The sequence below is a fragment of the Theropithecus gelada genome, chromosome 15, assembly GCF_003255815.1.
Source record: "Theropithecus gelada isolate Dixy chromosome 15, Tgel_1.0, whole genome shotgun sequence".
Classification (NCBI taxonomy): Eukaryota; Metazoa; Chordata; class Mammalia; order Primates; family Cercopithecidae; genus Theropithecus; species Theropithecus gelada.
In genome coordinates, this window is record NC_037683.1 from 102,164,051 (window position 1) to 102,188,043 (window position 23,993).

The 23,993-nt window shown below is 45.0% G+C and overlaps 1 protein-coding gene across 1 annotated transcript in view; it reads right to left on the bottom strand.

The window, feature by feature from the left end:
* The window catches only part of SHC3 (SHC adaptor protein 3), a 168,006-nt gene that overhangs the window by 26,178 nt on the left and 117,835 nt on the right, over positions 1-23,993 (bottom strand). Inside the window, exons 7-10 of the mRNA XM_025359904.1 lie at positions 14,226-14,352; positions 7,966-8,116; positions 6,850-6,949; positions 3,249-3,407 (exon numbers count right to left, since the gene is read on the bottom strand). Of these exons, the coding sequence (XP_025215689.1) occupies positions 3,249-3,407; positions 6,850-6,949; positions 7,966-8,116; positions 14,226-14,352 (537 nt within the window). The remainder of the gene's footprint in view (positions 1-3,248; positions 3,408-6,849; positions 6,950-7,965; positions 8,117-14,225; positions 14,353-23,993) is intronic.

The window sequence follows — 23,993 nt, forward strand, 5'->3', positions numbered from 1 at the left end:
GACCATACTTGGTTTCATCCCCTTCAGAGCACACTTCTCAGTGCAAGGCATGTGTGAATGGTGAGATGGCTGCTCTAACAATAAATACCAGCAGCAAAAGAAGTAGCCAGGCATGTCTAACTAAATTCCTATGTTCGATTTTCACATAAGGTAGTGTGTATGAAAGAACTCTGAAAACTGCACACAGTGCTATGCAAGTGGAAGGTAGTGCGATGATTATTTCAGCCTACACTGTCTACCCAGCACAACACAAGCAGCACAAGAACAGGAATAGTTCTTTCCTGAGCATAACTACACCCTCAGAGCCCAGCATTGCTCCTGGGACACAGTTCATTCACTATAGCTAACAAATGCTGTAAAATAAGCCAAACTTGCTCATTGTTAGTACAGGGTGGGCAGAAGTGAGGTGAATAAATGAAACTAAAATTAGCTCTTTTTGACGCTTATTAATCTTTGACAGATTTGGAGATAAAAATGTTAGAATCATTGGCAAAAATTATGTTTGTGGATGTTCTTTTTCATCTGACTTTTTTCCTGATTACCTGGAATTATCATTTGTATTATATTGTTTCAACACCATCACCACCTTTGCTATCATCTACATCATCAAAATCGTCAGCATCATCTCCACCATCACCACTATATCCACATTCACTTTTATTGGCACCACCACCATCAGCATCACTACCATCGTCACCATCATCATCATCACCATTATCACCATCATCCCCATTGTTACCAGCATAACCATCATCAATACCATCATTGTCACCACCATCACTGTCACTACCACCACCAGCAGCAGCAGCAGCAGCAATAGCATCACCACCATCAACATCATCATCACTATCCCCTCACCATTATCACCACCACCACTACCATCAGCATCATCAGGATCATCACCATTATTACCACCATCTGCACTGTCATCATCACTATCATCACCATCACTGTCACCACCATAACCATCATCATCACCATCACTGTCACCAGCAGCAACAGCAGCAGCAGCAGTAACAGGTGCAGCAGCAGGATCACCACCATCAGCACTATCATCACTATCACCATCACCATCATCACCACCACCACCACCATCGGCATCACCACCATCATCACCATTATCACCATCACCACCACCACCTTCACCACCAGCATCATCACCATCATCATCACCATCACCATCATCATCATGACTGTCACCACCACCACCACCACTATCATCATCAGCAGCAGCAGCAGCATCACCATCACCATCACCACCATCATCACCATCACCATCACCATCAGCGCCACCATCACTATCACTATCATCACCATCTTTCTACCACCACCATCATCATCATCACCATCACCACTACCACCATCACCACCGTCATCACCTCACCATTATCACCATCACCATCAGCACCATCATCACTATTACTACCATCACCATCATTATCACCACCACCACCACCATCAAAATCACCATCAGCAGCAGCACCACCATCACCACCATCGTCACATCAGCACCACTATTATGTAGAGCTACTAGTTCAAAATAAAGAACACAGAGTGCTGGCTTTATTTAGTTCCACACTTTCAACTGGCACCAGCCTTTCTAAGGCTCTTTTTACATTCTGTTTCCCCTCCTTAGGTTTTGAGAGCAAAAGGAGAAATTAACTGATGGGAAAAGGGTAGCTCTGGTTCTCATTTTTTCATCCCAAACACCAGCCAATCTAACTTTCCTTAGGGTCTGAGTCCAGGAGTCATTGGTAAATTGACTATATTAAACAGTAAAAATGGTCTAACCAAATATGGAACTATTAAACTGCAGTTTGGAGGTACTAAAACAACTCCAGCAGAAGCTTCGAGAGCTACCACTGTGCTTTGCATCTTGAAAAAGTGGCTTCACATTTCTCAAGCTGTTTTCACATTTTTAAAAATAAAGGCACTGGCGGGACTGAATTAGGTGATCTAGCATTGAAGGTGGCTTCAAGCATTGAGATTCTACAGTTCTTGCTTAGATGATTTTTGTAAGTCAAAATGGGGTTCCAGTGTGTCTGGGAAGTCAAATTTGCTAGGGAGAAACAGTGTTGTTGTGATGAGGTTGCCTAATTATAAAGGCACTTAACCCTGTCCTCACTCATAGAAAACACCACAAATCACAGGTATTGGCCCAGCAAGGCTGCCTTTCACAAATGATAAAGTTAGTTAACTTCTAGGATTCTTCATTTCCTCCTCTGTAAAATAAAGGTAACAGTAGTTATCATAATACTTACCAGTAAAAATTTAAAAATAGGTGTTTAGCACATGGTAGAAACTCATTCAGAACTAGTCTCCATTCCCTCCCTCTTCAGCCTATAAAATTCTCAAGGAATATGAAAAGCAAATTTTAGGATATAAAGCTCTTGTGAGCTTGTGATGCTCTTTCAAAATTCTTTAACAAAAATTTTCACTTTCGTTATCAGTTCATGAATGATTTAATTTCCTCACTCTATATTACAAACAGAAAGTCCGTGGTACACATCCCACTACATCGCTGTCTGCAATAGATTCCTACTACTCTCCTTATCCTGTTTAGTTTTCATCACTGAGGAGCACTTACCACTACCTGGTAATAGATACAGTTGTTTATTTAACCTCCATGAGGTAGAGACTTCGCTGGTTTTGTTTTCCTGTGTATCTCCATCAAGTAGAATAGTATTTGACAAATGGTAAGTGTTCAGTAAATATTTGGAGAGGGGTAAGAGGTGAGCGAGAGAGAAAAAATGAGAGAAAACAATGAGAGAGCAAGTGGGAGGAGGGGAGAAAGAGAGAAAACCCTCATAAGAGAGGGGTGTGTTGCAATTTCTTGCCTATCTGTTAAATGTTGGTCTGCTTCATAGACCGAGAGCTCTGTGGAAACACGGGCCATGCCATTTCATCTTTGCATCCTTAGCAACTAATACAGTAGCTGGCACATAATAGCCAATTACTATTTAAATGAATAAATAAACATTTGTGTATGTATATTGTCTCAATATATTTGCAGATCTTCAAGAGGAATGTCAATTCCAAAAAGAAGGGGAAATTGCTCTGTCTCTTGACTACAGAGAGGGCTATAATCCTAAACAAATCCAATCATCCCCCAGAAAAGTACAGCTAATCATCACCATTAATCAAAACCCTGCTATCAGAAAATTTAGTAATCACACAGATTTCAAATAAAAGGTAGGGTGAAAAGCAATCTCAAAAGAGAAAAAAACCAGAGACAAACAGAAACCCACTCATGTCAAAGAGGTCTTTCCTCGGGCTGCTCTCAGCGCTGCTGACCGCAGTCGGCCAGGCCTGCGGTGGGATCTGCTGGGTGTTGACGTAGGTGGGTGCTTCTCCTGTGGGCGCCACGTGCAGTTTCCCTTCTGGCATGCTGTAGATTTCCAACGACCCTGCAACAAGAAAATGAGCCCCTTTTCTTTTATGACAGTGACACTATTCAAGCCACCCAGCCCTTCACAGAGAAGCTCTTCCGCCTGCAAATGGGAAAGCTCCTCCTTCAGATTCCTATCGGTGATATTGTCCTCTTCTGAGCTTATCACCACACACTGCTGTAACCTGGCCAAGATGTTTTCCAGTCCTTCATATCAACATGGGATCTGCCAGTCAATGTCAGGATGGACACCTTGATGGCTCCACGGTGATGGCCTTAGCAAAGATTCTGGCCCTTGCTGCCCTAAGACGGCAGGAGCCTGGCAGGCAGAACATGCCTGGTCTCCTCCTCTCCTTGACAAATGCTTCAAGATCAGATAACTGAGCAGAAGGACCACAAGCCTTATTTTAATTGATCTCGGTTGTTTTTTTTTTTTTTTTTTAATGTAAGCAAATGCTTTATAAATTAACTTCATTCAAGCAATACAATAGAAGCTCTGTTCTATTGTAGGAAGGAACTGAGAGAGACTCCTTCCTTACAAAATAGGGCTGCAGTTACTGCTTCTGGGTCTGTGAAGGAAGCCCAGGGTGGGTGTGCAAGGGAAGAGCCCCCTCTGCTGAGGCAGTGACGCTGCCTCATGGGACTTCACAGCTAGGCAATGGGTTTGCTGAGGCTGGGCCCGGGCTGTTCTGTCACCCAGACCTAGTAGCCCGAGAACGCCTGCTCAGATCCTTCTCGGAGTCTTTTTGCGTGTGCGCCCTGTCTCCAGTCTTCTTACATAAACATGTTCGCAAGAACGCCCTGTGGCGTTCACATTTCTGGAAAGAGGGTGTCTTTCACACCCTATGGGCGGTGGTGTGTTGAAGCCAGCTCAATCCAGCTGGCAAGAGTTGGTTCAGGGCTTTTTAAAAAGCGTTCCCAAGAGCCTGTGGCTGGACGTTCGCCAGCACACCACTGTCTCCCAGCCTGTAGGTGTGAGAATGAAGTGTCGTGCTAACATTCCCTCCCTGGGGAGCACCACCTGCACGGACTGTGTTTCTACTCTCCTAGTTCTCAACATGCTTTCTATATTGAAGAGTCTAGTCAGATTACGTGTCCTTGCTTAGTAACAGCTATTTGCAGTTTACACCTTTGTGTACGTTGCAAACCAATCAGCCTTTAGAAAAGAATTTCACAAACAATATGTTAAAAGGAGAAGATCAGGAGCCCAAATGTATAATCTTCCTGACTACCCTTTCCCACCGGAGATGACAGCAGATGCTGAGCCGGGGCAGGAGGACATGTGCCATGGTAATACCTGAAGTTCACGTCCATTGGGGATAATATCTGCCAGCAAATTAATAAGTGACATTCTAATTTGTTCTGTGAGAAAAGATATTTATTGTTTTCTTTTCTTTTTTTTTGGCAGAGTCTCACTCTGTCGCAGAGGCTGGAGTGCAGTGGCACGATATCGGCCCACTGCAGCCTCCACCTCCCAGGTTCAAGTGATTCTCCTGCCTCAGCCTCCCGAGTAGCTAGGATTACAGGTACGCACCACCATACCTGCCTAATTTTTTGTATTTTTAGTAGAGACAGGGTTTCACCATGTTGGCCAGGCTGACCTGGAACTCCTGACCTCATGTAATCCTCCTGACTCGGCTTCCCAAAGTGCTGGAATTACAGGCCTGAGATACCACACCCCACCTATTTATTGTTTTCAAAGAAGAGTTGGAAATTTATTGAGAGCTCTGAGTCTCAAGTTCCAGGCCAGGAGCTCATTCTGCTACATCATCTGTTCTCGATCTGGCTGGAATAACTTGAATATATCAAAAACAAGACCTATTTTAAAATAAACCTGACATATTTTGCAATAAATATATAACAGAAATAATGTGTCTCCTTTATTCTTTAGCAGTTATTATATGTCTATGCACACACATGTTATGGAAATACATTTTAAATGTATCTAGAACAAGGATAAATAGCCATAGTGAAAATGCCCCTCTGGCAAAGTTATGGCTCTGATTTGCTATTTCCAGCCTATTCTGAGGCAGAACATGTGGTGGCTTCTGCCAGGCCTTATGTTTTACTGACTGGGCCAGCACTGTGGGTCTTCCTGCATCTGGGGCAGGCAAGACATGAAATTCTCTTACACAGAGGACATTTTAAAAATGTATTGTCATTTGCTTCCTGGCATAAATAGCTATAATGCAGGAATAAGCCTCAATATTAAACCAATATGTTTAAATTTAGATACACAGAAGCATCAGTTGCCCCCATCCCCTTCAGATCTTACGGACTTAGTCGCCAGGATCCCAGAGCTATTGAAAGAGTTATAAATTTTTTTGAGAAGGGAAAAAGGTTAAAATTAAAAGACATTCTTAAAGGATTAGACTGAGATATAAATACATTCATACATAGTTGTATGTGTATATATAACTGTCTAGAGAATAAAGACTTAAGTGAGCAATTAGCAGTTACTTCTTAGATAGTTGTATCTAAATTATTATGGCTGTATCTAAATATATTTGAATCATTTGCAGATATGTGACTTATAGACACTTATATCAACATTAGTTATAATGTATGATGTAGGTGCATGTTATTATGACTGTAAGATGCAGAAGTGTTCTCTAAGAGTATCCAGGGCCTGTGAGAGATGCATATCCCTGGTACCACATCTGCCTCAATCCCCAGCTTAGAGTAGGGGGCTTCACATTCCCCAAAAAGCGGACCCTGAGTAAAGGGAAGGCGAATGAGACGAGGAAGGAAAGGCAACAATTTGTTGTGGGAGTCACTGGGGCTCAACCTCAACCTTAGAGTTGCCTCAAGAGTTCCCATCAGAAACTGGGGTGAAGGTGTGCCTGAGATGTCAACTTCTCAGCACCCCTGGGCACGGAAGCTTTCCCAGCATGGAGGTGTACAGTCTCAGGGGCATGAGGCAGTGAGTGCCCACGAGGTGTGAATGGTCCTGGAGCTGCAGGGAGGCACCACATAATTGGTGTCAGGAGATGTCTACAACACTGTTGTTTTGTTTTTTTTTTTTCTTTTTTGAGACAGGGTTTTGCTGGAGTGCAATGGCGTGATCTCGGCTCACTGCAACCCCCATCTCCTGGGATCAAGTGATTCTCCTGCCTCAGCCTCCCAAGTAGCTGGGATTACAGGCACCTGCCACCACGCTCAGCTAATTTTTTTTTATTTAGTAGAGTTGGGGTTTCACTGTGTTAGTGAGGCTGGTCTCGAACTCTTGACCTCAGGTGATCCTCCCGCCTCAGCCTCCCAAAGTGCTGGGATTACAGGCGTGCACCACTGTGCATTGTGCCACATTGTTGCCTCTGTTTCTATGGTCTAGTCAGGATTCTATAGCAACACACACAGCAAATATATCCAGGGGTCATTTTGTCAGTCCACAGAAAATAGGCGATCCAGTGGTGAGCATGTTACTTTTGAAAAGTATCTTTTGTGTTTCTCACCCATCTCACCTTGTCTCTCATTTTGCCTGAAAGGTGTTTGCTGCCAGTCTTCGCCAAAGGTGTCTCCTAAGTGTCTTCCCTGGTAATAAGTCTGCTCTTTTCCTGCAAACTAGAGACACATGTAAATAACACAGAATGAAAAAATTATTTTCTTCTCATTTCCCCACTTTTGAAAGCCACAAGACAGTCAGCAAATTGATGCTTAAGGTGGATCAAATCCTCTGATACACCCAATTTTCCCTTCATGCCTCACGGTTGCCATTAAGATTTGGGAAATAAGTTTGTGTGAGTGTGAGGAAAAGGCTGCATCTCCATCAAAATTACACATGCCCCCCCTTGTTTTCATTACCCCCACCACCCCTCCCGAAGTGTGACTGTAAATCAAGCTCTTCATATGTATGTCCTAAAATAAATTTCAATTACAGAGTATCTATGTGTCAGAACACACTTCCCACATAACACATACGCCCATGATTGTTCACACTTGGGCAAGTCCACTCTGTAAACCAGGAAACTTCCTTCAAAAAATCAGGAAATTCCCTCTCAGTGTCAGATCCCTGAGCTCGATGTTATTTTGCCATTTTTAGTGGTGCCATTATAATTCACAAAAGGTAGTAATGTTAAAAATTTCCTATAACAAAATACAAATATCATAACTCTAGAAAGCAATTGCCTTACTATAATTTTGAGTTGGACATAAAGCAAGGGAATGAATAAAATAGAAAACTCATAAAATTCTCATCCTTTTAAGGGTCTATATGCACTCCTTTTCAGAGAACCCAATGCCTCCCAAGCCTTTTTAAAATCTTATATTCTCTCTTTCCCTCACTGAGATCACAGTATGATGGAATACATCTGAGGGTACAGAGGACACCCCCAGACTCATATCCCAGGAATCACAACACAGTTCCAAAGCGTTTGGCTAATGCTTTATGATGTTAACACAAAGCCTCTCATCTGCATGCCTCATGAAATCCAGTGAGAGAAAGTTCACGATTTACCGTGTCAAAAATGGAATAGAACATCAGCCTGAAATAAAACAAACAAACAAACAAACAAAAACAAAAGGAAATAAAGTTGAGTTAGCCTCCATTCCTTATAAAGAGAAAAAAATATAAAACTAACCTGTGCAGTGTCAGGAGCATGGGGTCTAGGTTTCAGTCGAGCATCAAGAAAGCCCCCTGGAGGAGGCATCTTGCTTGGGATGCTGTTGTAGTACGGGTGGTCTGAGCCTTCTCCCTCCTCTTCTGTCCATGGCTCATCCAGACTCTGCATTCTGTTAAAGGAAGATTTCCAAGGGCTTTAGCCAAAAGTTGAGCTTGCAGCCAAAACCAACATATCTAATGTTAGCGCCTGTTATCAAGAAAAGAGAGTTTAGTCAGTGCCTCTTCAGCCATCCAGGTCTCACGCATAGATGAAAAGCAGACGAGTGGTTTAGCAAAAGATCTCTGCCATATTCAGAGTTTCACTCACTGGAACATTTCAGTCATGTTTGAATGAGGTCCTTTTGTAAAAGGACGTTTTAATTAAGAAAGAAATTATGCCTAAGGATAGCCAGCTCCTCAAGGGACAGCACACATTTTTGTAAGCCATGAAATTGATCCCAAACAAAACCAACTACAAAATGGAAATTTAGTGATAAGAGGGAAAATGGTAGAATATGAACCTCTCAAAATTCTCCCTTCTGCTATTTGAAAAAACTGTTGTGCTTCAAAGGACAATGTCAAGAAAGTAAAAATACAAACCGCAAAATGGGAGAAAATATTTGCTAACATGTATCTTAAAAGAGACATGTATCTAGAATATATAAAGTACTCCTACAACTCAACAATGAAAAGACAGCCCGATCTTAAAAAGGAGCTAAGGTTTTGAGCAGACTTTTCTCCAGAGATACACAAAAGGCCAATAAGCACATGAAAAGAAGCTCGACATCGTTAGTCATCAGGAAAATGCACATCAAAACCACAACCAGAGACCACTTCATCCCCACTAGGGTAGCTATAATCAAAGAGATAGACAAGAAAAAGTATTGATAAGAACATGGGGATATTAGAACCCTCACACATTGCTGATGAGACTGTAAAATGGTGCAGCCACTTTGGAAAATAGCTTTGCAGTTTCAGCATAACCATATGACCACAGAATTTCACTCCCAGTTATATACATAAGAATATTGCAACATATGTCCACAAAGAAACTTGTATACATCTTCACAGCAGCAATGTTCATAAGAGCTAAAAGGTAGGGCTGGGCGCAGTAGCTCACACCTGTAATCCCAGCATTTTGGGAGGCCAAGGCTGGCAGATCATGAGGTCAGGACTAAAGATACAAAAATTAGCCGGGCGTGGTAGCACGTGTCTGTAATCCCAGCTACTCGGGAGGCTGAGACAGGAGAATTGCTTGAACCTGGGAGGCAGAGGTTGCAGTGAGCAGAGATCGCGCCACTGCACTCCAGCCTGGGTGACAGAGCAAGACTCCATCTCAAAAAAAAAAAAAAAAAAAAAAGGTAGAAGCACCCAACTGTCCACAAACTGATGACTGGATGAACAAAAGGTGATATATCTATACATTCAAATATTACTAAGAACTCTAAAATGAAAGAAATACTGACAGATCTTACATGAGTGAATCTTGAAAATATTCTTCTAAGTGAAAGAAGTCAGATACATACAGTATGATTCCATTTATATGAAATGTCCAGAATGGGCAAATCCATAGAGACAGAAAGTAGTTTAGTGGTTGGCGGGAGAGGAGGGAGTGGAGAATGGGGAGTAATTGCTGATGAGTATAGAGTTTCTTTGGGGGGGTAATGAAAATGTTCTGGAATTAATGGTGATAATTGTACAACTTTTGAATATAACAAATCAACTGAATTGTAAACTTTAAAAGGGCGATTTGATTATATATGAATTATCAATTTTAAAAATAATAATAAATGGAGTCTTAGTGGCATCTGATTTGTTTTTCAAAGTCTTCTTCGGTTTTGGGTTGAAATACCCTTGGATTTCCGCAAGGAAAATCCTCCAAGAAAAATCAGACCATACCAAAAAATCCACTGATGGATTGAGTGATTGATTTTTTTGGGATAGGGTCTCGCTCTGTCACCCAGGTTGGAGTGCAGTGGTGTGATCATGGCTCACTGCAACTTCTGCCTCCCAGGCAAGCCATCCTCCCACTTCAGCCTCCTGAGTAGCTGGAACTACAGGCACGCACCCTTGCACCTGGCTAATTTTTGTATTTTTAGTAGAGATGGGGTTTTGCCATGTTGCCCGGGCTGGTCTCACAGTCCTGGGATCAAACGATCCACCCCCCTCAGCCTCCCAAAGTACTGGGATTACAGGCGTAATCTTGCAATCCATACCTGGCCAAAAATCCATTTATACAAAAGTACTATTTTTTCTAGGTGCGGTGGCTCAAGCCGGTAATCCTAACACTTTTAAGAGGCTGAGATGAGCGGATCACCTGAGGTCAGGAGTTTGAGACCAGCCTGACCAACATGGAGAAACCCTGTCTCTACTAAAAATACAAAATTAGCCGGGCATGGTGGTGCACGCCTGTAATCTCAGCTACTCGGGAGGCAGGAGAATCGCTTGAACCCAGGAGGCAGAGGTTGCAGTGAGCTGAGATCGCACCACGCCACTCTAGCCTGGGCAACAAGAGCAAAACTGTTTCAAAAAAAAAAAAGTACTATTTTTTATTTCCAGTTGAAGATGTGCAACGAATCCAGATATCCAGATCAGAGTCTCTTCCCCAGTAATAACATAATGAACAACAACAACAAAAATTCACGAATAGTAAATCTATACACTCACCTGCAGCGAGAGAAAGACCGGAGAAGCCTGACTCCCCGACGCTGAACGCACAGCTTGGTCGGCCTCACACTGCCACACTCCCTCTACCCTCACCTGTCCTCATCTTTACCCCAAAGAAACTAAGCTGAATGTAGCAAATCCTAATACCTCCAGGAAATATTTCCCTGTATGGAGACACATGGCCTGAGGGATTGAGTAGAAAATCCAAGAACTTCTCCAAAACAGAAGCCCCTGTCTTGCTGGCCCCTAAGATCTCGGCATCCCAGAAGGAAAACCTGCCAGTACGGCCACAGGTCAGGTCCCCAGAGAATGGGGCTGGAACAGCTGGATGCAGTGGGGTTCTCTCATGCTCCCAGGCTGCTTCCAGTTGGAGGAGTGGAGCTGGAACGGAAGGCAGGGCTTCCCCTCGCCCCTCTCTCAGACAGTACCCTGCAGACACCAGCAGTCTCTGCAGGATAAGGTGAGGCAGGTGTCAGGTCACCGACAGTATGAAGCTACAGGCAGGACCCCTTGACGCTGTTCTGCTTTAGAAATGATAGGCCGGCTGGGGGCGGTGGCTCACGCCTGTAGTCCCAGCACTTTGGGAGGCCGAGGCGGGTGGATCACAAGGGATCGAGACCTTTCTGGCTAACACGGTGACACCCTGTCTCTAAAAATACAAAAAATTAGCCAAGCATGGTGGCGGGCGCCTGTAGCCCTAGCTACTCTGGAGGCTGAGGCAGGAGAACGGCGTGAACCCGGGAGGCGGAGCTTGCAGTGAGCCGAGATCCCGCCACTGCACTCCAGCCTGGGTGAAAGAGTAAGACTCCGTCAAAAAAAAGAAAACAAACAAACAAACAAACGGAAATGATATGCCAATACTTGCATTTGGAGGTGTCATTTTTCTCAGTGGATAAGATCCTGTCTACTACATTTTCTTTCCCCCAAAGTCCTTCAAACTTCACCATATACAAACATGTACAGAACTTCATACTTTAGGTACACTGCCAAAGGAGTATGTATGGCAGTCACTAACTCCCTCCATTCATTTTTGTATGTATTATCTTAATAGCATTTATTTGGCTCTTATTCAACATTTCAGAAACAAAGGCTACCATAATAATTAACATGAAATATACTTATGCATCCCCCATGGAGATTAAATGTTAACTTTTTGATCTATTATGTTAAATCAAGTTTAGCTTAAAGCTACCTCTTTACATATTTAAATTTGGCCTAAAGGTTTCTCTGTACATCCTGAACTATCCAAGTGGAGGTGTAAACAGACCGTAGCCTACTCTTGTGCCAATCACCGAGTTTTGGCCAGTCAAATGCAGCCAACTGTTTGAACTGTGTTCAAATAAGGCAAACACCCAGCTGTAACCAATCCAGCTGTTTCTGAACCTCACTTCCATTTTCTGTAAGTCATTTTCCTTTTTCTGTCCATAAATCTTCTTCCACCACGTGGCTGCCCTGGAGTCCCCTAGTCTATCCTGGCTGGGAGGCTGCTCTGTGCATGAATTGTTCATTGCTCAATTAAACTCCTTTAAATTTAATCTGGCTGAAATTTTTCTTTTATCAATTACATGCTTCCCTTTTTAATAAAATTTGGCAAACTTACGTTGGATGGATACATAGATATGTTATATTGTAAGTAAAATGTTAATGGTAGAAGCTAGATGGTGTCTATACAGTTCTTTGTGTATACTGGAACATTTTTATTATAAAATGGTGTAGGGGGATATGCTTGACAAATACAGTCAAACACAACCCATCCACCCACACCCCTGCCGTGTCCTCACATATCCTGGAGTTATGTATAGTATTCTTGCATTATTTTGTTGTTGTTTGTGTGTCTGATTTTTTGAGATGGAGTCTTGCTCATTGCCCAGGTTGAAGTGCAGTGGCACAATCTCAGCTTACTGCAACCACCACCTCCCGAGTTCAAGTGATTCTCTTGCCTCAGCTTCCCAAGTATCTGGGACTAGAGATGTGCATCACCATGCCCAGCTAATTTTTGTATGTTTAGTACAGATGGGATTTCACTGAGTTGACCAGGCTTGTCTCAAACTCCCGACCTCAGGTGATCCGCCCACCTCGGCCTCCCAAAGTGCTGGGATTACAGGCACAAGCCACTGTGCCTGGCCTTGTGTATGTTTTTATACTCTTTCCACATATTTATTTATCCATATACTATAGATGCAATCATGTATGTTTTCAAAATTTTCATAAATGGTTCATATCCTTTTGTAACTTGTTTTTTATTTCACTATAAATTTTGAGATTTATGCTGGTAGTACATGTATATTGGTGAATTCTTATTAACTATTATGTCCTATTATACACAAAATAAACAATCTGTTTCCTCACTCTCCTACCTACATTTGGGTTGCTGTCACTGTTTGCCTCTAACTCTTCTATACACGTCTTCCTGTCCCAATTTGTTGAAGTTTCTTTCTTTCTTATTATTTTTTTTAATGTGATGGCCATAAGGGAGAATTGAATTCTAGCATTTTCAACCTCTGGAGTGAAGTTTTTAGCAATGTGGAAATGGTGGGTCCTGCAGAGGCACCTCCAAAATTAATGCCTTAAACAGAATTCTCCAGGGAAAGAGGAAAAGAAATAAAAAGTCTCTTTGAAGAAAGGCAAAGACTGAGAAGGGAGATGAAAGAAGGCTTCACAATCATAAAAGCAAAGGTAGAGTCTGACTCTAGAACTAAGGCATAGAAGAATGTGGCTTTAGAAGTTTGAAAAAAGTACAGAGTAAATTTAGGAACAGTAAAGTTTTGTTTATGGTGAACACACCATTAGAATAGATTTTCATTATGCAAGTTCAATCAAGGACAGAATATTGAACAACCGAAATGCCCCATATTACTTTTCTTTTAATGCTTGATGCTGTATGGAATATTCTTACATCCTAAGGAAACCCAGTGATAGAACCTGAACATTTTTTATAATAAACTAAACATCTCCCAACTGCTCTTCACACTCACTATTTTGTTGAACATTAAAAAAAACCTATGGTGCCACTCTTATTTGTACTTCATAGATAAAGCTGCTGAGACTCAAGGAGTTTACAGAACTTGCTCAGGGCCGCCTGGAAGGTAAACAAACTACCAAGTCATTAAGCTGCAAAGGCCAGTGAAGCAGAAACTATGCTGGTAGCCAGCACAGTGCCTCACGGAGGGGACCTCTTGCAGCACGACTTTGGCTAATCGTAATGACAAGGACAATGGGACACACAGAACCGGTGGTGACATAGACCCAAAGAGGTGACATATGGAAGCATCACATGGCTGCAGAGGAAACAGAACAAAAAAATTTATAATGAAGTCGCTTTTCTGTAACCTTGGCGACCGTCACTATAGTTTCAAGAAAATGTTTTTCTACACATTCAAAGCATCATCCATATGTTGGCTTCCATCTGTTGGTTTTCTGTGCCATATCCCGGCACCAACCAGGTGTCTCAGAGCCCAGGAAGCCCTGTGATTAATTGTGCCTGTCCAGAGCACAGCTCAGGGACGTGGTTTTAAGAGGAAAGGTCATGAAACCCACATAGGCTATTGCAAATGGTGTCACAGCACTACTCACCGATCATGGAGAGCGGGAATCTTGGTAGGACACTGTAAATATTGCTTAAACCGGAGCTCAAACGCTTGTCCTATGGAGCCGATGACATCCTGGGCCAGCCCATCACAGCATTCCAAAATGTGACAAGCTGGGAAAGCAAGTGACATGGGCCTATTAGAGACAGACACTGGTGCTACCTGGGCTCCTCTACAAAGAGCCCTTGGTGAGGTCAGAGGGACAGAGAAGTGCATGCTTCTTCCATAATATGTCCTAGCAGATCCAACGGCAGCTTCATCTCTGGGTAGGGAATCCTACGGCTACAACATTTCACAGTAGGCATGCATTTCTTAATAGCCTATTGTCTACAAAATTATAGGTTTCATTTTTAAATAAATTAAATAATTTTCAAGTTCAGTTTGATGGTCTTCAATTTCTTTAGAGTCTATAAAGCATCAGTTCTGATGTCAATAGGGAAAAATTGTTTAGAAGGAGACTTCAGCATGACGAAGAGCCTGATCTCGACGTGAACTAGGCCCCTTTAAACCCATGAGGCCTTAAAAAAATGGACTGAAACCAGAACCTGAAGAATGAATCTTGATTTATTCAGTGGACTTAGAGCAAGTTGTTCACTTACTTCTTAGTGGGGGTAAAGTGTTGACCACCCTATGTGGCCACTCAAAACAATAAGGAAACCTTTGAAGATGAATATAAAGAGATATTAATTATCAGTGTGACATGCCAATAATATGACACATGCATCTACATAAATTTGAGACTGGATATTCATGCAGATTCCCAGAAAAGCAGCCTGTGTAAAGAGTAGATAAAAGTTAGGGGTGGCGGTAGGCCAAAATGAGGCCACTCCAAGGCTGGTGGTGAGGCCTGGAGCAGTCCTTATGCTCAAAGCAGGCACCAGCTGTTACACAAGGACATGCTGTCCTAGTGGCAAGGCTGTGGGATTATCTATGTGAAACTTTCAGAGAAAAGAGGGCCAGCCTCTGCCTCATAAGGAAGTAGTACTTTTTCTCCAGGGTCCTGGAAAATACCTCTAGTCTCCATTTCCACCCTGCCCTACCACAAGCGTCCACATGTCCCTCCTGAAGGAGCCACAGGGCTGTCACTATGAGGAGCCTAGCATGATCTTTTTACCAATGGGATAAAGGAATTCTCGGGAATTCCTGGGAAGGATGACAGCTGCCTTTATCACCCCCCACCTTTCTCCTGCAGACAATCGCATGCCAAGGAGGGTTCCTCCAAAAGCCGCATTGGCCCCTGCAGTGAGGAGGACGCATTTCCTCATGAGTTGTTCCCCAGCCCTGGCAGTGATTAGGGAGACACGGAACTGTGCCCTGCCTATAGGAGAAGCCAGTACATACTGGAAAGACGAAAGCTGTCAGGGAGGGGATAGAGAGACAGACACCGCTGCCTCTGCACAGTGTGGAGCCTCTCAGCATAACATAGCACTGGGACTTTACCCCGGCGGCAGCCAGCTAAGCCCTGGGGCCTCAGCTACTTCTCCTCCAGAATCCGGGGCAGGGTGACTTCTGTGGACACAGGAAATGTATTTCCTCGGAAGAGCAAGTGCGAATGTATTGCTGCTTTGGGTGGCAATGCAACCCCTTGGATACAGCAGTCTTATTTTAGATATCGCCAAGAGATTTGTCTACAAAGTTTCAGGCATCCTGGTTGTCTTTTTGATGATCGATTATTGATATTATTTTAGTATTGACATTATTTACTAAGTATTGCCCCCAGGTCATCACAAAGCAATACCAAGCAGCTGTTACAGTTGTGCAGGTCATTGACAGGTACACATGCAACCATCTTTCCAGCTAAGAAGGAAGCAGGAGTCCAGGCCTGAGCGAAGGAAAGCCAGTGAGACACCTCGTTCCCCCGACCTGTCCTGTGCCACGCCTCCCTGGCCCTGCCATCCAGCATCAGCACCAGCCAACAGGACTGGCTGGTCGGTGTTTTGGAGAACCAGAAAAAAGACTGGAAAAGGCTCAGAAAGGGTAGCTTATTTTTTTAAGGAGAAAATAGGTACCCTAGCCTTTAAGATGAAGAATGAAGAATACGATCTATTGAGAGTGGGCTGTACAATCTCATCCACACGCCACTAACCTTCTACACACCTGAGAGCACGAAGCCTGGGAAGGGGCCTCTGTGGCAAAGGTCCAGGACATTTGGAGCAGATCTGGGCTTGAGGTAAAAGCACTCTACATGCTGAGAAATGGGCCATGTTGCTCTAAGTGACTAGTAGGGCGGCAGGCCCTGCAGATAGTGAGCAGACCCACGGACTCTCGGGAGTTAACACATGCCTGCAGCTCCTGGCACCTGGCAGAGTCCTCAATGAACAGAGAAAACAAGTCACCTGTTGCTTTGGTCTGAGGATTTCTTCTACAAAATGGCCTCTACACGTTCCAGAAACTCACTCCAAATCCAAAGTTAAACCTGGACTTTGTCTCCCTGGGCCTGGTGTTTCTTCTGAGAGTGTTGACACTTAGCCAAAAGTCACTGTCTTCTAGCCTGCCCTGTGTGATTTGATGTGTGCACCAAATAATGAGGCCTTCCCCAAAGGCAGTCATCAAGCCTGCTGGGCTTCACTTCTCCCTGAGGAAACAACAAAACCAAAGATGTCATTCAGAAGCAATGGAGAAGAAACCGAGAGAGATGTGCAGCGCATTCATGCACAGAATCGAGATTCCAAATGACGCAAAATCTAAAACACAGCTCAATGCAAAGGTCAGCTAAACAGGGAATTCCACAGTCCTTCTCATTTGGGGAAACTGCCCATTGGTGAAACTCGTACCAACGGCCTGCAATAGTTCATTTACTTAGAAGCAAGGATCCTTTGCCAACAATCGTTTCTCTCTTGCTTAGCCCCAACCAATAAAAAAAGCTGAAGCCACTCTCTAAGAGGACTAGCCCAAGCTGCCCCGGAGCAGCCAACTGAGCAATGACATCAGCAAGGGGACTCTCAGCAGGTCACACCACAAGGACTACTCCATACCTGAGATGGGCAACTTGAGAGCAAACCACTCCCTTAGGAATGTGTTGTGGCCCTGTAGACACACTGTAGGAGCTGGGAACATGGTGGCTTTCTGCCATATGGTAGCTCCTGGCATGTCAACTCTCATCTCCTGCTCCCTGAAGAATGGTTAACAGTGGCGGATGAGAAGGCAGTGCCCAGATGCATCCCAATCCATGAGACTGCCAATTCTCAGCTTCATCTCCCCAAATAAGTCCAGAGGCTAGTAGCTGCTCCCAGCTTGGTGCTCAGGGCTGCCCCTGGCCATCTGCCTGCCACGACAGGGCCTCCAGTAAACTGGTGTGAGGCTTGTTCATCTGAGCATGCTCTCAACACCCTCCCTGTGACACCTATTCTGTGAGTCCGGGTGTGCAAGTTATGCCACAGTAAGAAACAATCCCAACGTCTCTGGCCGAAAGCAACCATTTCATTCTTGCTCACTCATTTCTGGGCACCTCTCTAAGGCAGCCATCCTCTTGTGATGACTCAGTGGCCCAGGCTGGTTTGATCTTTTGATCCTGGAACTCAACGCAAGGCCTTTCCCACAACCTGCGGAAGAAACAGACAGCAGGGCCTTGCACCAGTACCAAATGCACCTTCTGTTCTGCTCCCAACCCATCACACAGAACTGTCATGGGCTTCTCCCAAGCAGGAGGGGGCTGGCAGATGCCAGCTTCTGCAAGTTTGGAAGGATAGGAGAGCAGGATATTAGGAATGCCCGTCACACCCACTGAACCCCTTCTCTAAGTCACAGGTATCCATGCTGCTTCTCACTCATGCCTACCACAAAGAACTTTCCAACCATGCATCCCCAATAAGTGTCTATTTATAAATTATCAACATGCGTTCCTGTATTAATATTATGTGTATTATAAAAATATCTTTTAAAGATATCTTTTGTCTTCAAAAAGGTTAAAATAAAGAGAAAAATAAAAGTTTAAGCTATCTTGTTAGCCGTGAAAGCATTACACTGTCAGTTAGTATCTCAAGACATAACCACATTAGGTTATTACGATGGATAAAAATTCATCTTTCCATCCTGGAAATACATTTCTTAACCACTTTGAATGTGGAAGGACTGATTTCTTTTTTTTTTTTTTTTTGAGATGGAGTCTCGTTTTGTTGCCCAGGCTGGAGTGCAGTGGTGCGATCTTGGCTCACTGCAAGCTCCGCCTCCTGGGTTCACGCCATTCTCCTGCCTCAGCCTCCTAAGTAGCTGGGACTACAGGCGCCTGCCACCGCGCCCGGCTAATTTTTTGTATTTTTTAATAGAGACGGGGTTTCACCGTGGTCTCGATCTCCTGACCTTGTGATCCGCCCGCCTCGGCCTCCCAAAGGGCTGGGATTACAGGCGTGAGCCACTGCGCCCAGCCGAAGGACTGATTTCTTACTTTACATGAGTAGATGATCAGTGTTTTTACTGTGAAATGCAGCCTGTGAAGTTTTCAAAATGGAAGTAAATGTTACCAGCTCTTCTATTTCTTTTTGTTTGTTTGTTTTTTGAGATGGAGTTTCGCTCTTATCAGCCAGGTTGGAGTGCAATGGCGTGATCTTGGCTCACTGCAACCTCAGCCTCCCGGGTTCAAGCCATTCTCCTGCCTCAGCCTCCCTAGTAGGCGGGATTACTGGTGCCCACCACCACGCCCAGCTAATTTTTAGTAGAGACAGGTTTCACCATGTTGGCCAAGCTGGTCTCGAACTCCTGGCCTCAAGTGATAATGTGCTGGGATTACAGGCATGAGCCACCATGCCCAGCCAGCTCTTCCATTTCTTTCTTATTTGTTTGAGCTGCCATGATGAGTATAATCCCTAATGTACAGTTTCTCTCCGAGGTTTAGTTTAGTTAAAACTAGTTCACACAAGCTGAGAACCCACTTCGCTTCGCTGCTGCACCCCACGTCCCAGTACGTGGGCTGGCAGCAGAGAGCCCTGCCTGCTGCGCAGCCATCGTGTCCTTCCTCTGCTATTATGGACTAAGACCATCCTCAGTTTCCAGATTAGAACTGTGAGCCAATGCTCCAGCCTTCATGTCCCACACAGTGAGCTGTTTGCACACTTCTGGCATAGGCCACTGCCTCGGCAAGCTTTGCATGAACAGCGAGACCCTGCCCAAGCCGAAGCAAAAAACTTCTCGGGATCCATGCCCCACTTTCAGGAAGCCACACCCCAGCCCCACAGTTCACAGGTCCCAGGTGCTGTCTATCAGCCTCTCCAGGGTGGCTTGGCTCCCACAGTCCATCTGGGGTTCTCCAGTGGCCACTCATCCAGACACCGGTAGCCTCTGATCCAGGCACATTCCAGAGCAGCTGGCCAGGGAATGCGGACCCTTGAAGACACTCAAAGTCATTGCTCAAATGAGGAAAAGTCCTGCTAAATAAGATTGGCTGTCTTTTCATCTTAGTGAGCTGATGACCCACACTCCTTAAAAGAAATATCAAAAACTAATGAATTCTACCAGAGAGATGAGGGCTCCTCAATCTCAGACTGGTCAGACAACCTTAGTTTGTTTATTCAATGTAGCCATGCACTCTGAATTGATCCAGTTTTCTTTCTTTTTTTTTTTTTTTTTTTTAAATCAGAGAAGAATAAGAAATCCAACATTCAGGCACTCTGCTATGATGAGTTTCTTAGTACATGTCCTAGCCCTGGATAGGGCAAATTAAAGTAATAAGGATATAGCATTTTGCACCCATCAGATTTGTGGGAATTTAAAAGTCTAAAACTGTCAATTGTTGAACAAAAGGAGACCTCGTATACTACCCGTGGAATTATAAAGTAAAATGACCATTTCAGAAAAGTTGAAGATGTCCAAAACAGTGATTTGACCTCCAGGTACATACCCTAGGGAAATTCTTGGACAAGAGCACACACACAAAAAATGTGCAAAATATTTACTGAAGACTCTACTTAGCAGACATTTTTTGAGCATCTACTGTGCACAAGGCCCTGCCCTAGGATCTAGGGACAGTTTCAGTGGACACTGAAAATAAATAAATAAATAAAAATACACCTCTGTAGTGGATTGAAGGGTGCCCCCCACAAAAGTCATGCCCCCTGACCATCTGGAACCTGTGGAAAAGAGTTTTTACAGGTGTGGTTAAGTTAAGGATCTTGAGATGAGATTATCCTGGATTGGGGAGGGCTCTAAATCCAAGGACAAGTGTCCTTATAATAGACAAGAAGAGTGGCCCAAACACATAGGAAGGGGAGGCAGAGAGAGGAGTGATGCTACCACAAGCCAAGAAATGGCTGGGCCACCAGAAGCTGGAAGGAATCTCCCCTAGAGTATGGATGGCTCTGCTGTTGCCTGACTTCAGACTCCTGGCTTCTGGAATGGTGAAAGAATCAGTTTCTGTTGCTTCAGGCCACCTAGTTTTTGACATTTTGTTATAACAGCCCTAGGAAATGAACACAGCAAGGAAGACAATGTAAAACAAAGAAGATGGAGGATGGCAGTGGAGGACGTGATAGATGGTGGTGGTAGAGGATGGTGGCATAGAACGTGGTGGAGGATGGTGGTGGAGGATGGTGGCATAGGACATGGTGGAGGACGGTGGTGGAGGATGGTGGTGGAAGACGTGGTATAGGATGTGGTGGAGGACAGTGGTGTAGAACATGGTGGAGGACGGTGGTGGAGGATGGTGGTGGAAGACGTGGTATAGGATGTGGTGGAGGGCAGTGGTGTAGAACATGGTGGAGGACGGTGGTGGAGGATGGTGGTGTAGGACGTGGTGAAGGATGGTGGTGGAGGATGGTGGTGGAAGACGTGGTGGAGGGCGGTGGTGGAGGACGTGGTAGAGGACATGGTGTTGAATGTGGTGGAGGACGGTGGTAGAGACATGGTGTAGGATGTGGTGGAGGATGGTGGTGGAGGACATGGTGTAGGATGTGGTGGACGGTGGTGTAGAACATGGTGGAGGACAGTAGTAGAGGATGACAGTGTTAGGAGGTGGTGGAGGACAGTGGTATGGGATGTGGTGGAGGATGGTGGTGGAGGATGGTGGTGGAGGACATGGTGGAGGACAGTGGTAGAGGACAGTGCTGGAGGACATGGTAGAGGATGTGGTGGAGGACATGGTGGAGGGCGGTGGTGGAGGATGGTGGTGTAGGACATGGTAGAGGACGTGGTGTAGGACAGTGGTAGAGGATGTGGTAGAGGACGTGGTGGAGGATGGTGGTGGAGAATGTGGTAGAGGATGTGGTGGAGGATGGTGCTGTTAGGACATGGTGGAGGACAGTAGTGGAGGATGATGGTGTTAGGAGGTGGTGGAGGAGAGTGGTATAGGATGTGGTGGAGGATGTGGTAGAGGACGGTGGTGGAGGATGGTGGTGGAGGACGGTGATGGAGGACATGGTAGAGGATGTGATGGAGAACATGGTGGAGGACAGCGGCAGAGGACAGTGGTGTAGGACGTGGTAGAGGACGTGGTGTAGGACAGGGGTGTAGGATGTGGTAGAGGATGTGGTGGAGGATGGTGGTGGAGAATGTGGTAGAGGACGTGGTGGAGGGTGGTGGTGGAGAATGTGGTAGAGGACGTGGTGGAGGATGGTGGTGGAGAACGTGGTAGAAGATATGGTGGAGGATGGTGGTGGAAGACGTGCTGGAAGATGGTTGGTGTAGGATGGTAAACAGGATGATCGAGGGAGGCAGCCCCAGAGGTGGCACTGGAGAAGATGCCTGAAGGGAGTCAGGGAGAGAAGTCCAGGAAGGCCAGTGGTAGAAGGCTAGGCACAGGGACCACGAGGCAAGAACTTGCTTGGCACTGTCAGGGTCAAGGAAGACCCGGAAGCCAGTGTAGGTGGAGTGGCAGGGAGAGGGGATCATAGGAAGTGAGACGGGATGGAGTGGAGTGAGTTCACAGAGGGTCCTGTGGGGGATGGGGGAATGGGACATTTTATTTGGAGTGAGCAGAGGAGGAACAAGATTGCACCATTTTAAAAGGATCCTTCTGGCTGCCATGTGGACAAAAAAACTTTAGAGAGGAAGAGCGGGCACAGAGTGACCTTATGATTAATTATGAAGCCTGTCAGGGGGCAGCAGGGCAGTGGCAAGAACTGGTAAGACGGAAGTCTTTGCCAGCAGGTGCAGGTGAAGGAAAGAAGGCAGAGAAGTGGGGAAGGTGGGGAGGGGTTGCTGCTGATAGAGACCAGCAGGTGCTCCGCAGGATGCAAGTGCTGGACCTGCCTGTGACTGCCTATGTTTGGGAGGCCTGTGAGACACCCAAGTGGAGCTGGCTTTCAGGCAGAGGCCAGGGCTGGAAAAATATGTTCAGCATTCTCAGCCCAGGCTGGTATGTAAAGCACAGAGTCTGGCTTTGTTTGTAAAAACACTGCTCATAATAGCCAAATGTAGGAAACATCCATCCCTCAGAAAATTCACCTCCTGCCACAGTGTCATTCGATGGCATATTTAACCACTTGGTTAAAAAAAAAAATAAGCCATTGCTTTCACCCATTACACACTTAAGGCCTTGCTGCCAAGGGAAAGAAAAGTTAGAAGCAGTGCTGTGTTACTTCCACCAATGAGTTCAAAATATTTAAGGCCTCTTTTGGAAAGTAACCTCTTGGGGCCTACAGCAGTTCAGGGCCAAAGAAAACAGAAACTCGTTTTGTTGAAACCACCATATTCAAGAAGCCCAGAAGAGGCAAGCTTGGCTGTGTGAAGCATCGTCTTCCCCATGTGGGCTTCCCACTCAAGCCTTCTCACTCCTAAGACCTCCTGTTCTTCAGAAAATCTTGGGAAAAGAGCAGCAAGATGTCTTAGGAGCCGCTGTTCAGGCTGGACACGTAGGCTTCTCTCCCATTGGGTCAGCACCACCTAAGCATAGTCATCACCGTTTATCTGAGGTTTTTGCCTTCCACAGTTTCAGTTACCCATGGTCAACCTCAGTTCAAAAACACTAAATGGAAAATTTCTGAAATTTACAATTCATGTTTTAAATTGCACGCCATTCTGAGTGAGTAGTGTGATGGAATCTCATGCCATCCTGTCCAGTCCCTCTCGGGACGTGAATCCTCGCTCTGTCCCGAGTATTTGCACTGCATATGCTACCTGCCTGGTACTCACTTAGTAGCTGACTCAGTTATCAGATCAAAAAAAAAAACATAGTATGTGTAGGATTCGGTGCTATTTGTGGTTCCAGGCATCCACTGGGGGACTTGGATGGAACATACCCCCGCAGATAAGGGGGAACTACTATATAGGAAACAACTTTCCATGTCTCGGTCCAGGGAGTACCAGAGGGCACCTGATCAGGGATATTATGTTATAAATTATACGAATTATATGCCTTCTGTAGGCAGTCATATGCCTAATTTGAGCATCATTTGGTAGCTACTTTTGTGACCCAAACAGTCCATTTGGAACTGTCTAATATACACATAAGGTTGCTGGGCATGGGAGTCACCTGGTAGTAATGAAAGTTCCAGTGTAAAAAGAAAATGGTATGTTAGAATTCAGCAAAGTCTGACTTGTTGGGAATTGCATCCCTACAGGTGCCAGCAGTCATCGCCTAAGGCCTCCTACTGGTCCTGACTTTTAGCTATAATTTACCAACCTTGTGAAACATGGCTCATTTTCCACCCTTATCTCTTTGAGGTGGTGGTGGTGGTGGTGATGGTGGTGGTGGTGGTGGTGGTGATGGTGGTGATGGTGGTGGCGGTGGTGGCAGTGCTGGTGGCGCTGGTGGCGGTGCTGGTGGCAGTGGTGGTGGTGGTGCTGGTGGCGGTGGTGCTGGTGGCGGTGGTGCTGGTGGTGGTGG